This window comes from Pempheris klunzingeri, chromosome 19, assembly GCF_042242105.1.
Source record: "Pempheris klunzingeri isolate RE-2024b chromosome 19, fPemKlu1.hap1, whole genome shotgun sequence".
NCBI lineage: Eukaryota > Metazoa > Chordata > Actinopteri > Acropomatiformes > Pempheridae > Pempheris > Pempheris klunzingeri.
This window is the reverse complement of record NC_092030.1, coordinates 8,122,903-8,135,629: the sequence shown is the minus strand read 5'-3', so window position 1 is coordinate 8,135,629 and position 12,727 is coordinate 8,122,903. Positions and strand designations below refer to the sequence as shown.

Genomic DNA, 12,727 nt, shown 5'->3' with positions numbered 1-12,727 from the left:
ATACACCGTCAATGAGTCACGAATCGTTCCCCTGTCACGAAGACAGACAGAGCTGAGACCTTTTGACAGAAATAAACAACGAGCAGTACGCACTTCCACATGAATACATCAACAGCTTGTGTTTTCATGGTTCATTTGAATAATTAACCTTGGTGTTAGCTACATCCAGGCTAGGCTGCGCAGTGAAGCATTGGAAATAGAGGGGGGTGCATCTAATTCAGCTGGAGGATATTCTGGGAGAAAGCTAGTAGTACAGAACTCTGCAGATATTTATCTGAAAACTACCTGTCAAACTACCTGACGTTGAGGGACAGCTTAGATGAGCACTGATCTATGAAATGCTAAAGCTAAACGACATCTGCTACTACCGGGTTAGCAACATGGCTAACGGAACCAAAACACAACGTAGAGATTTATATAAGTACCATAAAACGGAGTCCTACTGGAACATTTCCTCCTAAAGGAAGGCTTGTCGACAAATGTTCCCCTAAACGGCAAATAAAAACAGAAACTTTTCTCCTTTTTGGCTTGTTTTTAGCTGCTTGTCCCACTAACAAGCCGATTTCTTCGGTCAGCTGATCACGCGACAACAAAGAGTCACATCCTGTCTCCGGTTTTTCAAAGTAAAAGGCAGCGTTGGCTTCCGGAGCCTCGGTACCACAGACTGTATAAAAGATGCTTAGCACGCAAACAAATGGACATAGGAATAAATAAAGTAATAAATAAAAATATGAATGAATATAGAAATTAATAAAGGCAATAGTAGAAATACATGTAAACACATGGAAAAAATAGTTGACTTGGGGAGCAGCAGTAGTTTGACATTTTAAAAAGTCCAGTTCATCTTTTATGAGAATTCAACAATGGAAAGCCAACATATTGCCTCATAAATTAGGTTCTTCAGTAATACTGAACCGGAAGTCGTATCAGTGTTTTGCCAGCTGCTCTCGCGCCGAGCTCCGCTGTCATCTTCCGGTCGTGAGCAGACACGTGTTCGACGAAACTCCGAGGACTTTGAACGAATTTGAACTCGGCTTCGTGTCTTTTCTGGCTCCTCTGCATGCTTCGACGTGTACAGCTTGTAGCTGTAATTGGAGAACGCGTGTCATGATGATCGGAAGAGGGGAAACGTGTTTATTCGTGCTAGCTAACAAGAGGAGCTAGCGTTAGCCTATCCGGAGGACAACATGTTCAGACATGTTCCCAGACACACAGAAAGAGTGGCGGGACGTGGACTCTTAGCTGCGTTAATACGTTTAACACGTTAATGCCAAATAAAATGGATTTCCACTTTCCACAGCAGCTGTTTCCTTCGTTTTACAACTGCGGACCACCGGACTCCGTCATGGGACATTGCGTTGGAAACTGGGGCTGCTACGACCGAGTGAGACCACAGGTGGGCCAGCTCTCAATGCTACTGACTGGTGTTAAGACATGAGGAGCATTAGTCCGAGCCACATGTGTCAATATGCACGTGCTACGGTAGATTCTGACGATATTTTCCTATTGTGTGCCAGTATTCAGCTTTTTATTGCTTCTACTTCACTACAGCTTGGAGGCCAAAATGGTACCTTTACTCCACCACACTGATTTGATGACATTAGTGTCTTTCGTCAGTGATGCTTCTCACAGAATTACTGAGATATTGCACATTAATTTTAATGTATTGTTACAGACCGATGATCCCTTCACAAGCTATCCAGCAGCATATAAAGTTATAAGTAGCTCCTAATTCACCACCTGCAACAATGTTGTTAATATTAATGATTTGTCAGTAATTATAATCCAATAATGAAATTCTAATAAGTAAGATTTTAGATGCAGGACATTCTGGTATTGCTGCTATTACCTGAGTAATTCTTCCACAATGCTGATTTGTCATAGCTTCATGTTGTAAAAACCCAATCTTAAACACCCCAAATCAAAAGAATTGACTACGTGAAACAAAGTTTATTGCTAGAGGACAAAGAATGTGTAATTTGACTGTTTATAAGTGACTGAAAATTTCTGGAGGCCCATTTCTGCAAGGAAAAGAAACAAATGAATGAATAGTTCCATATGATGCAAATAAAATTAGAACTAATACAATGAGTTAAACTTTAACTGACAGCTTTTCCACTCTGAGGACGTGTTAGCTTTTCTCTGTCAGTTTAGTTCTTTGGGTTGTTAGTAGGATTTGATCAGCAGTTTGAAGATGTCCTCTGATCTGCACCTGTACCGTCAGACTCCCAGTTATACCGTATTGTCTGGTTGTGTTTGTCGTTTCAGAGCAGCTCTGGTCCTCTTTCCAGCTGGACATTTACGTCCAGGCATCGGGTCAGAGGGGAGACGTGGCGTCACACTGAGCCAGTAGCAGTTCCCCTCCTGTCCCCCAAACACTGTGAGTCCGTAAAGAAAAACTTAACTGCAACTGCTGACATTGGATGGTTTCATTCAGAATATATTCTATAGTTTTTGAATAATAAAAAAAAAGACACACAAAAATAATGCACTGAAAGGTAATAGAATAATTTGCAAATATACAGGTGGCTGTTGTGTCCAGCTCTGAATATTTTACTACGCTTGAGTCTCAAATATCGTTAACAGGGTAAATCTGTTGTACTGTTGTCTTATTGTATACATGTGTCCATCTGTCTTAATTGTATGTTCATTTGTTACATTATGTCGCCACTTTTTCCAGCTGTCCTTTGGCCTTCAACACCTCCAGATCCGTTGGATTTCACAGAACATGTAAGTGCAACAGATAAAAAAAAAAAAAAATCTCAAGCTGGTCTCACACTTAAGAGATTGTGTACCTGCAAACAGACAAAAAACTGTATATATGTTTGTCGTGTGTGTGTGTAGTTGTTTGGCAGTCAAGTGTGGATGGATAGAGGTCAAGTGCTTTTTTTTTTAATGAATTAGTCGGGATGTGGTCACTAAAGACCCAAGTTATGCATTTAAGGGTTCGTGTCCTCTGCAGTGTTTTCTGTTTATTTGTGTGTTATAGTTACTGTGTTTGGAACTGCATTGTAAATATAATGCCGCGTTTCCACTTGCACTGCTCGGCTCGACTCGGCACGGTTTGGTTGCGTTTCCACCAGCCCTAGTACCTGGTACCAGATACTATTTTAGTACCTCCTCGGCCGGGGTTCCAAGCGAGCTGAGTCGAGCTGACAATGCGACGTCACCAGACTGCAGGCCACTGATTGGCCAGGGAGCGGCGTCACTTGATGAGTCATGAGAGCGACTCGTTCACAAGAATCAAACCCGCCGTTTTTAAAACCCCGGAAACAGAGACCGGGCGTTTTTATTATTTCTGTGAACGAGGTAAACGGATACACGCAAACCAAACACTCCATGTCCTTAGTTGTGTTTGTTTGTGTCGTATACAAATTACGCTACCGGATTTTCGGCCCACCTTGCTATGACGACCCCGCCCACTTTGAAGTGGTACGCTTCTGTAATGAAACACAACCAAACCGTGCCGAGTCGAGCTGAGTAGGTACTAGTGGAATTAGACTCATTTCTCACCAGGACAGTAAAGTTTAATTCTCACACACTTGATTTAGTCACTCAGATTAAAGAGGTTGAATCTTTCCATGGAAAATCAGCAATGTGACGTGTCACTCATTCAATGTGGCTCTTCACCTAATCAATGCACTGAACAGGTTTTATGTTTAGATGCAGAACTTCTATGTGGATCACTGCCAGGACACCTTTGGTTGCATGAGTACAATTCTTGGTGAAAACTTCCACTTCAAACGAGGACGGAAAGATGTGAGTTTTACAAGAACAGACTTTCTCTGACCATTTCTTTTATTTTATCCATTCACTTAGTTCGAATGCTTGTTAGACAAACAATTTGGTTTTACATCATGTTGACTTTATGACTTCATAGGCTGAGATATGAAAAACGTCAAACATAGTGTTCAGATGCTTGACTGTCCTCTGGTCTGTAGTTGTTCCCAGATATTAATCAGTCATCCCACATTGTTTGCAGCTGTGGCTCAGAGGTAGAGTGGGTCGTCCCTCAGTTGGAAGGTTGGCTGATGTACACCTGCTTTGAGCTAGTGGCAGCGTTTATTGGTTTTCATGTCATTGGTATGTGTGTGTGTTACTGCAGAAATATCGCCAGGATTCGATCCACATGTGGAAGGTGAAAAACTCCCTTGACATGCTAAACTTTAAAATGTGAGTGGACCTGACTGACTGGTGTGAAAGTGAGTGTCTGCTAGAACCTTGAATCATATAGATAAATATTGATTGGTATTTTATTTTGACACGTGGCATCTTTTTTTTTTTTCAGATGTCGGCAAGCATATCACTCCAGATCTCTGGACGCATACAGCACCCTGCTGTCTGACGTAGTGCATGCCGTCCCTCCAGAGCTGCTGGGCACTCTGCTGCACGAGGAGCTGATGGAGCAGAGACAGCGCCTGCTGTTCTCTGAAGGAGCCACTGGGGGTGCGCTGGCCTATGTCCCCCTCTCTCAGAGTGGCAGCAGCTCTCAGCATGGCTACCTCATCTACCCCGGGAACCAGGGACTGGACTGCCTCAGTATCCTGCAGATCAGATGAAATATAAGGAGTTTTACTATAACAATTCAAAACTCACTAGGTTGTTTAACAGACATTAAGAATTGATTAATTTATTAGATGATTGTCAGCAAATTAATTACTAGATATCAGAACGCAGTGCTTCTGGGTACCAGCCTAAATATGTCTGCACAAACAAGTATGAAAATGTCAAATGTGGCTTATCATTTCAGTTCTATACACCAGACCTGCCAGCCTCATCTTTTCAACTTAAGTTTGATTATTGTGGATGTGTAAACGATAGAAAATATAAAAACGCAGCTGTAGTGGTCAGTTAGCGTGTAGCCTAGATGAAATAGTGTTCCTTAGTGAGCTACGTTCAGGCAAGTGAAAGAATGCATATACATGCACGGTGCATATATTATGTACAGTCACTCATTGTGCCAACAGCAGCGTCTCACACATCCATTTCAAAATATTTGTCAGATGGTACGTCACTGTTCCTTCACCCAAACAAAAATGGAAACAATCCCTATTCATTTCCACAGCCACCATCTTTGGTTTAAGGAGTAGAAATCCAGCCAGGTGGTTCAGGCATGAGACATGCTCAGAGAGTCTGAGGAGACGAGCACCACCACAATGTGTTTTTCTGCTGGTTCTGGTTCTGGTTCTTGACACAGTACGTCAGACTTCCACCCAGTGGAGCTGCAGCACCGCAGTGGAAGTTCGCCCTGTGTGGACGCCAGCAGCAGTGACCCGTTCAGCTTCCAGCTCAAAGGCCCCGTCAGACAGATCAGCGCCGTCTCCCTGTTCAACGACTGTAAGAACAAAAAAACATCTAGAAATGTCATCAGGAGTTGCACGTGGTTCCTCCAGGCTGTGCAGACATTTTAATGTGTGCTTGTTTGTTGTCTGCAGCTTGCGTTGGCGTGCGGTCAGATCACTTGTGTGGAGTTTGGCGGTCCAGTGAAAGCAGCAAACCTCGTCTGCTACAAGTCATCAACACTAGAGAGGTCGCGACCTGCATCAGCGTCAGGTGAGTGATTATCAAGGAGAAGGCGCTGCCTTTTAAGGTCGGAGACAGAAGTAAAGTCCTTGAGTTCTGAGAGATGCTCCAACTGAAGAAAAGGTGTCTCTGCTGTGTGCTGTCAGTCCTCATGTTTTAGGTGAAGTTCTGGTGGCAAGTGAGAGCGGAGCAGCACACCTGTGGACTGTCGGCAGAGGGTGAGGGTGTTGGTATGTTTTTTTTTTTAAGAGAGGAGGTTGTTTGAAGTCCATAGCAAAAGCAAAGTGACACTCTGCCCCATCAGAATGCAGAATGTTCGGGAGGAAGACAGCAACCTGTACTTCAATGCCAAGTCGCCATGGCGATGGTGCGAGTTCTCTGCCCACCCAAGAGTGATGCTGTATGCAGACAGGACGGGGGTGGAACTCACAGACATTAGGGTGAGTCAAGGGGTGGGTGATGTGGTCTCCTTGTGAATACTTAATTTGATTGCTTTTAAGCTTTAAAAGTGGCCCCATTTCAGATTCCATGTGCATAAATAGGTTTATCGTGAAGTGAAATTTAATTCTTTAGCCCACGTCCTTATCCTTTCACCTCCCCTCCCTCCTCCGTCTGTCCAGGTGAATCCTGTCGTCGGTCACACTCTGTTTCGTATCAGCAGCATCGCGGAGTGTCGCAGTGGGGAGAGACTCATTCTGTCCAGATATCTGGGAGATGCCCATTCCTTCCACCACCTCATTACCACTCAGGTAGATGAATATTAATACAATATTACATGTAAACATAAACGTTTGTCAAACGCACGGGACTTTTAAATCCTTGTCCTAAACTTAAAATCCCCAAAATTACCAAATATGTCTGGTTGAATTTGAAGAAATGTGCCTAAAATGATGTTCAAGCCGGGTAGGTTATTTTCAGTTGATGGAATGGTGCAGTACCTGCTCATTACCACACAGGTGCATATCAGGATCTCCTAACATGGGACCAACAAGTGAAGGGGTTGAATTGTCGTTCATTTCTGCATCCTATTTCAAATGAGAACTTGTGCTCACACATGGCATACAGCCAGCTAATTCTTTTAAGAGTTTTCAGTGGTTTAACATTTTGTCAAATCAAGGTGTCGAGGTAATTTGGCTTTTTACAACACAGGGTTGGATAATGGAATCTAAGATATAAGCCCCTCATGGTCCACATGCAGAACAGATACACAAATGTTTTAGTTTAGAATAAGGTGTGTGTGTGTGTGTGTGTGTGTCTTGCAGAACCTGTTAGTCTTTATCGTTTTTTGTATAGAGCAGCCACACAGGCAGCACAGCTCCGGTGCTCTTTTCATGCAGCCTATTTTTGTTTTTGGTTTGGTTTTTGGGGTTGTTGTTTTTTTGGTTTGTTTTTTGCAAGATGCATGCAGTTCACAGGCAAATTAGACTGTGAAAATGATCTGAGATGGTCATATTGACATCATTACAGCAGCATCATACACCGTCCACTGTGTTTTTACTTTTATATGACAGCCATTATCAAAGGCAAACTCAATGTAGACAGATGAAGCTGCCAGTCGCAGCACAGCAGGAGCCACGATGTCCATGTGGACGCCACGAGCATGCGGGGTGGGCAGTGTATCATTATTCTGACCTCATCTCCCTTTTTTCCAGTGACTCATTATTAGAACGCATTATGAAGTGAAACAAAATACCAAAAGTCAGAGATCCTGTTGATCCTCCTGAAGTCTGCAGCTCCTACTTGAAATGACCAGAAGATAAACACTTCAATGTGTCTGACTCAATGAAACAATCAACTGTATTTTCTTCCCTCAAAGCTACTTTCTTAAAATACTGGAGGTCACGCTTCAAAACTCTGATGCTGATCCACTTCAGTTGTTGATAGAATATGAAAAGTTAAACTTGGATATGATGAGTCAGGTAATCATCCTAAACATTTAATTCCTGTCTGCGACTACACATCTCTCTCTTTCTCTCAGTGTTCGGCCTACATTGTGGACGAGCGTTTCCCTGGCGTGCCCATGCTCAAGTGGGATCACATGATGCAGTCCCCCCCCATGTTTTGTCACATCATTCCTGGCGGCGCCACCTCTGGCTCAGCAGGGGGTGGGGCTAGGACCACAAAGGTCCTGTTGGGCTCCCACAGTTATCAGGAGATCACACTGCTGCAGTACTCAGGTCAGTCAACGGGGGGCGATGTGATGAGAGCAAATGAAATAGATTTTGATATTTCTGTTCAGCTTAAACTGATTTTCCATCAAGTCGATTTGTAATCTGAAGAGCATTCAGGCTCTGTACTAACACTCTGGTTTAAACCCCCTGTGTGTTCAGGTGGCAGAGCAGAAGCCTGTTTCAGTCAAGGTCTTCCTCAAGCTCTGCTCAGACCCAGAGACAGCCTGGACCAACTTCCTGTCCAGATCCCTCACCGCCTGGACACGGCAACCAGCAGATTGTCCTTACCTGCCGCAGGTGTGAATGGAGACGGCTTGTGTGAATGTTTCTGTGTTGTAGAAATTTGTAATTTTAATTATGTTGTAATATGAATTGAGGAAAAATGTAGTGAAGTTGACAAAGCATGGGGAAGTGTGTATCGTCCATTGCAACCAATGAATTTAAAACAATTTCTATATGCAGCATCTCAAAAGTCATTTAAGATGTAGCTGAACTTCTTTGTTTCGTTATCAGGTCTGACTTGTATCCATAAGAAAGGAGGAAGAGACGCAACTGGTGAAGAGTGTGTCTGTGTCCTCCAGCTGACGGAGGCAGGAGATATTTTCTACCAGATCCTGGAGCCTGAGCAGCCTGACACCTCCCAACCTCCAGCAGCAGAGACCGAACCGCTGCCTCAACAAGAAGCCAAAAGACAGCCACAACCAACTCGTGAGGAAACTCAGCTGGTTGTATCAGACACATCAGACGATGAAGATGTAGTCGCTCCAACCCAGGGTCCGACTGCACGGAGGTTTGTAGCTGAAACACCAGTGAAGGAACAGCGAACACTGAATGTGTACTTTGACTCTTCCTCTGAGGAGTCAGAGTCGATAGACAGAGGTCGAAACCTGAAGCATTTGCGGCTGCAGGTTGTCATAAATGATGATCCAGAGCCAGATCAAGTAGGTGAATTGGATGCAGGTGTGAGAGATGGAAAGCTTGGTAAAGATAATACTGAGGAAGCAGATTCAGGCTCCAGCAGATTGAGTTACGTTGGTCTCACCACGTTGCAGTCTCCCGTAAAGCTCAGCAGCAGCGCTCTTGTCACATGGAAGCGTTGGCTCCAGAAATTGATGCAAAAGAGTCGTGAAAAGAAGCCCCGCCCGCGCTGCCTACAGCACTTCACAATGAAATCTGAAGGCCTCCTCCAGCTGTCTGACAGTGAAGGGAGAGATCCGACAGAAGAGGAGCGCATGCACAGCCTGAAGCGTGACCTGAAAGCGTGCATGTCTAAACGCTCGCTGCTGGTTCACAGTGCGGTCTCTGCCTCCCTCGAGGCTCCAGAGGCGGTGCACTTACCAAACCTTGTGGACACGGAAATCTGGACAGATGAGCTCAGCCACCGTCTGACTGTCTCCTGGCAGGGGGAGGAAGCATGGCGAGCATGGTGGGATAACCACCTGGGGCTGAACAGAGAGAAAAAGGTGGCGGCTCTGAAAAGGAAGAGGAGAATGGAGAAGGGGGCGAGGAGAGCCGCCGGCCAACGCCTGGATCTGTCCGGGAGCTTCACCTCATCTTTGAGCTACCAGTCAGAGTTGGATGATTTCTCAGATGCGACAGGCTGGTCCTCTGCAACAAGCCAGCAGGCATGGTCGGACTCCGAAAGTGCTCAATCTCAGTGGGGGGGCTTTTGGAAGGGCAGGAGGCCAAGAGCCATGACACCCCCCTCCGTGCAAACTGACAGCCCTGTCCCCACGCCATCTGCTACACCGCTACGTGTTAGAGAGCAAGAAGGTGACCAGCAGATTCCCAGCAGCTCCCTCATCCTCTCCCTGCCCCAGACGCCAAAACTGGACCCCACAGCCGCTAATCAGAGGAGGAACAAACGTGCAGCCGACGACTACCTCAGCTCTCTGTTTGCACCACAGGTAAGAGGCGACGTGTTCAGTAATGTCATGTAGGTGTGCCACTAACAATACTAGAGGAGCAGGTAACTTCCTCATGATGGTAAAAGAATTGTTTCCATGTTTTTCTGTAAGGCAGTTTAACACCAACCTGCACAGCCGTGTTAATCTCAGTCATGCTTGTTATCGAAGCAGAACAGACGGACACAGTTCCTTTAGTAATGCTTCGCAGTGACAGACGCCGTCAACACTGGTTGTCTGTTCCTTAGCAGCTTTAATATCTAGAACAGTAGTATGCTAGCTGCTTTTAGCCTCAATGGCTAGAATGTTTACTGTTGATTGCCAGCAGCAGCAGCAGCATGTGCTCTGGGACTTCCATCTCATTGGATATTGTGGTCCTGCTCAGAAAGTAGTGACGCAATCGTATAGGTTTTAATGTTTGAAATTGTTGGAGTAGTCTGAGCCTATGAATAGATCCTTAAAAGTTTTTAAAATTAAATCTGTAAGCCCCTCACATTACCTGGGCAGGTCCCAGACCAGCATTATGCAGTGTCCTGTTGTTGGGAGGGGTGAGACGGTGACAAATTGGCCCAAAACTCCCCGAAACTGAGAGCCTGTCTTAACTTAACTACGCCAACAACATGCTAACTGGTAGATTCTGAACATTCACTTAATTCTGCAGGACACTTTCCATCGTACCACATGGTATACCATTCTATACTAGAATGCTACATTAGTAGAATATGATACTAAAATATCATACAACGCAATGATATCGATCAAGAACCTGCATGTCTCAGGTGAAGTTGTGGCCATTTACAGTGAATGTTTTGGCACAGAGCTGATTGGAGCCACCCCCTCGTCGCCAGTAACCAGTGTCATGTTAAATTTCTCCCATCTATTGCAAACCATATTTCATCAAAATCAGTTGGTCTCTTGTGTAGTGAAGTCCACATCTCTCTATATAGTTTACTAGCGGTTCCTGCCCTCCCCAATATGGCGGCCACGCAGAAGCAGGTGACCTAAACAATGCAGTATCCATGTTTCTATATCTATGGTTATATCCATGAAAACTAGAGACTGAAATATGGCCACTGAATGGTGACAACAAGCGTAATATTGCAATACCGCACTATTGACAAGCTGACCTGCGTCAAGCAACCGCAAACCACACTTTTGTTTTTCCCAAATACTGTCTGGGACTGGTGCTGCTGCTGTGCACTGAGCTAGTGCTCGGCTGCAGGCCTGTGATGGCTGTAGCTGGCAGGGCTGTGCAGCAGTACACCAGGCTGATACTGGTGATCGTACATATCAGCGTAATCGTATGATCGGCGTCTGAAATCCTTAGGCCACAAGGAAGAACGACACTTTGGAGATACAGAAATGCCATTTGCCTTTTAAGCTAGCAACAACTGTCTCCTGTCTGTTTCCAGGATGAGCCCTCGCAGCATGACGGTTACTTTTTGGATGAGGGCAGTAGCGACCCCCCACCTCCACCTGTGGCCTCTTCCTCTCAGCTCCACAGCTCCCAGTCTGTCCCTCAGAGGAGCATCAGGGTGGATCTGTCCCAGGACACCTCCGTCTGGTCGGGGTTCTCCCAGTCTCTGTCCCTCTCCCAGAGATCACAGGGTCGACAGGCATCACAACCCAAGAAGAAGTCTCGAATGGGATTTTGATTCGTGGGCCCCAGAGGAGAAGCCCATCATTTGGAATACTTGGTGTTTATATCAACTTAGGAAACCAAGCACAAGCGGCTGGGCAGTTTTTTGTCTGATTTTCTGCGTCATCAAGTGCCTCGTGGTTTAGATAATAGATCTATAATGGTTTTATTAACTGGGATTGCACTTTTCAAAAGTGGACATGCAAACTGGACCTAATGGAGGAATATAAACTAACTGCATTTTGGAAAAGGTTCCACCACAGTGCCGGTGATCCATGAAGACATCTGAAGGCTGACGAAGACGGCCTGCAGACTGGATTGGTAGGACTGAGCAGAATTTATTCTATTTGTTTTTCTATTTGCTGTTCATTAATGTGTGTGTGATGTAACCAAGGAATGTCAAGTCATCTGAGCTCTCACTCAGGCTGCTGCACTCATATTGCTTTTCATGAGGCATTTACACTGCAGGGCCCAGAGCTGATGTCTCAGTTTTACTGGTTTGGCCTTCGTTTCAAAACACCGCCGTCGAGATGAGTTACAGTGGTCAGTTTATTGAAATGAAGAGGGGAAAAGATCAGTAAAGCAGCCAGAGTTCTACACAGTCAGACAGAAGACGTAGCTTTAAAATGAAGCATTTAATGTATAAAGTAGCAGCATCAAACTGATTTTTATTAGCCTACATGATCAGAGAAAAAGGAATGAATTGTTGGGATTGAAAGGACTCGCTCAGCCTGGTCCTGGCAGTGTGTGTGCAGCAGTTGGTCTTTTTCTTGTGAGCTGTCTGTGCTGACGAGCTGCTGCTGTGATCGGCTGCTTTCCTCGAGATGCTGAATTTTTACACCAGAGTAAAAGGATAAAAACCTGGGATTCCTGATTTATCAAAATCAACATGTATCTAGTATCTGGAAATACTTGAGTTTGTTTTGTTGAAAGTGGAATCGTGTTTTCACAGAGAGTCAGGCTGTTATTTGATATTTTACTTTGCCAGTTGTTTCTCAGACGTGACTGTTTTTTTTAATGGTAAAAGAAAGTACACCTTGCTCGCCAAGATTCTTTTTTATAAATCCTTTCTACGTTTTCTTAACAAAACAGTTCTTTTTTTCAATAAAATCTCGACTCAAAGACGACCAATGTTATTAAAAAACAGGAAACCGGTAAAGCCTCATAAATTAATAAAGCTGATTTTGAGGAAATGAAATCAAGATTTTTTTCAAACAATCATTTTCTTTTCCAGACATGATGGAAGAAAAGAGACAGACAATGGATAAAAAATAATATTTTTATAAGATTTTCTTTTTTCAGTACAGGTGACAAAGAATAAATAACTTAGTATCTACAAAGAACTATTAACAGATTTTTTTTGTACATCATTTACAGTTTTACACGTTTTTATATTAACTTTTTTACATTTTTGACATTTTTTTTAGGCTTTTTTGACACAGTCAGCATTACTTTAATACAACATTCTCTCAAAACGCCAAATACTTTTT

At 44.2% G+C, this 12,727-nt stretch overlaps 2 protein-coding genes across 3 annotated transcripts in view; one reads left to right on the top strand and one right to left on the bottom strand.

Annotated features, from left to right (window-relative positions):
- LOC139218478 (WD repeat-containing protein 7) overlaps positions 1-577 on the bottom strand; it is a 95,531-nt gene extending 94,954 nt beyond the window's left edge. The window contains exon 1 of the mRNA XM_070850049.1: positions 426-577. The gene's annotated coding sequence lies outside the window, so the exon portion shown is untranslated. The remainder of the gene's footprint in view (positions 1-425) is intronic.
- A 396-nt stretch (positions 578-973) lies between these two features.
- On the top strand, positions 974-12,387 carry taf1c (TATA-box binding protein associated factor, RNA polymerase I subunit C). 2 transcript variants are annotated; one of them, XM_070851100.1, is made up of 15 exons: positions 974-1,396; positions 2,269-2,380; positions 2,681-2,730; positions 3,664-3,759; positions 4,106-4,173; positions 4,289-4,539; positions 5,206-5,337; positions 5,436-5,553; positions 5,670-5,741; positions 5,828-5,963; positions 6,144-6,272; positions 7,502-7,700; positions 7,854-7,991; positions 8,208-9,601; positions 11,011-12,387. In XM_070851100.1, exons 1-15 carry the CDS (start codon positions 1,268-1,270, stop codon positions 11,251-11,253), a joined length of 3,267 nt encoding a protein of 1,088 aa, XP_070707201.1. In that variant the 5' UTR covers positions 974-1,267; the 3' UTR covers positions 11,254-12,387. The 2 variants fall into 2 exon arrangements, with proteins under 2 accessions (XP_070707201.1, XP_070707200.1); XM_070851099.1 differs by lacking the exons at positions 974-1,396; positions 2,269-2,380; positions 2,681-2,730; positions 3,664-3,759; positions 4,106-4,173 and adding an exon at positions 4,184-4,202.
- The last annotated feature ends 340 nt before the right edge of the window (positions 12,388-12,727 follow it).

Excerpts from the sequence above, each read along its gene's own strand:
- taf1c (XM_070851100.1), top strand. The coding sequence starts at position 1,268 with ATGCCAAATAAAATGGATTTCCACTTTCCACAGCAGCTGTTTCCTTCG. Across the intron at positions 4,540-5,205 it reads CCAGGGACTGGACTGCCTCA|ACTTCCACCCAGTGGAGCTG; the intron begins GTATCCTGCAGA and ends ACAGTACGTCAG. Across the intron at positions 5,554-5,669 it reads GCGACCTGCATCAGCGTCAG|TCCTCATGTTTTAGGTGAAG; the intron begins GTGAGTGATTAT and ends GTGTGCTGTCAG.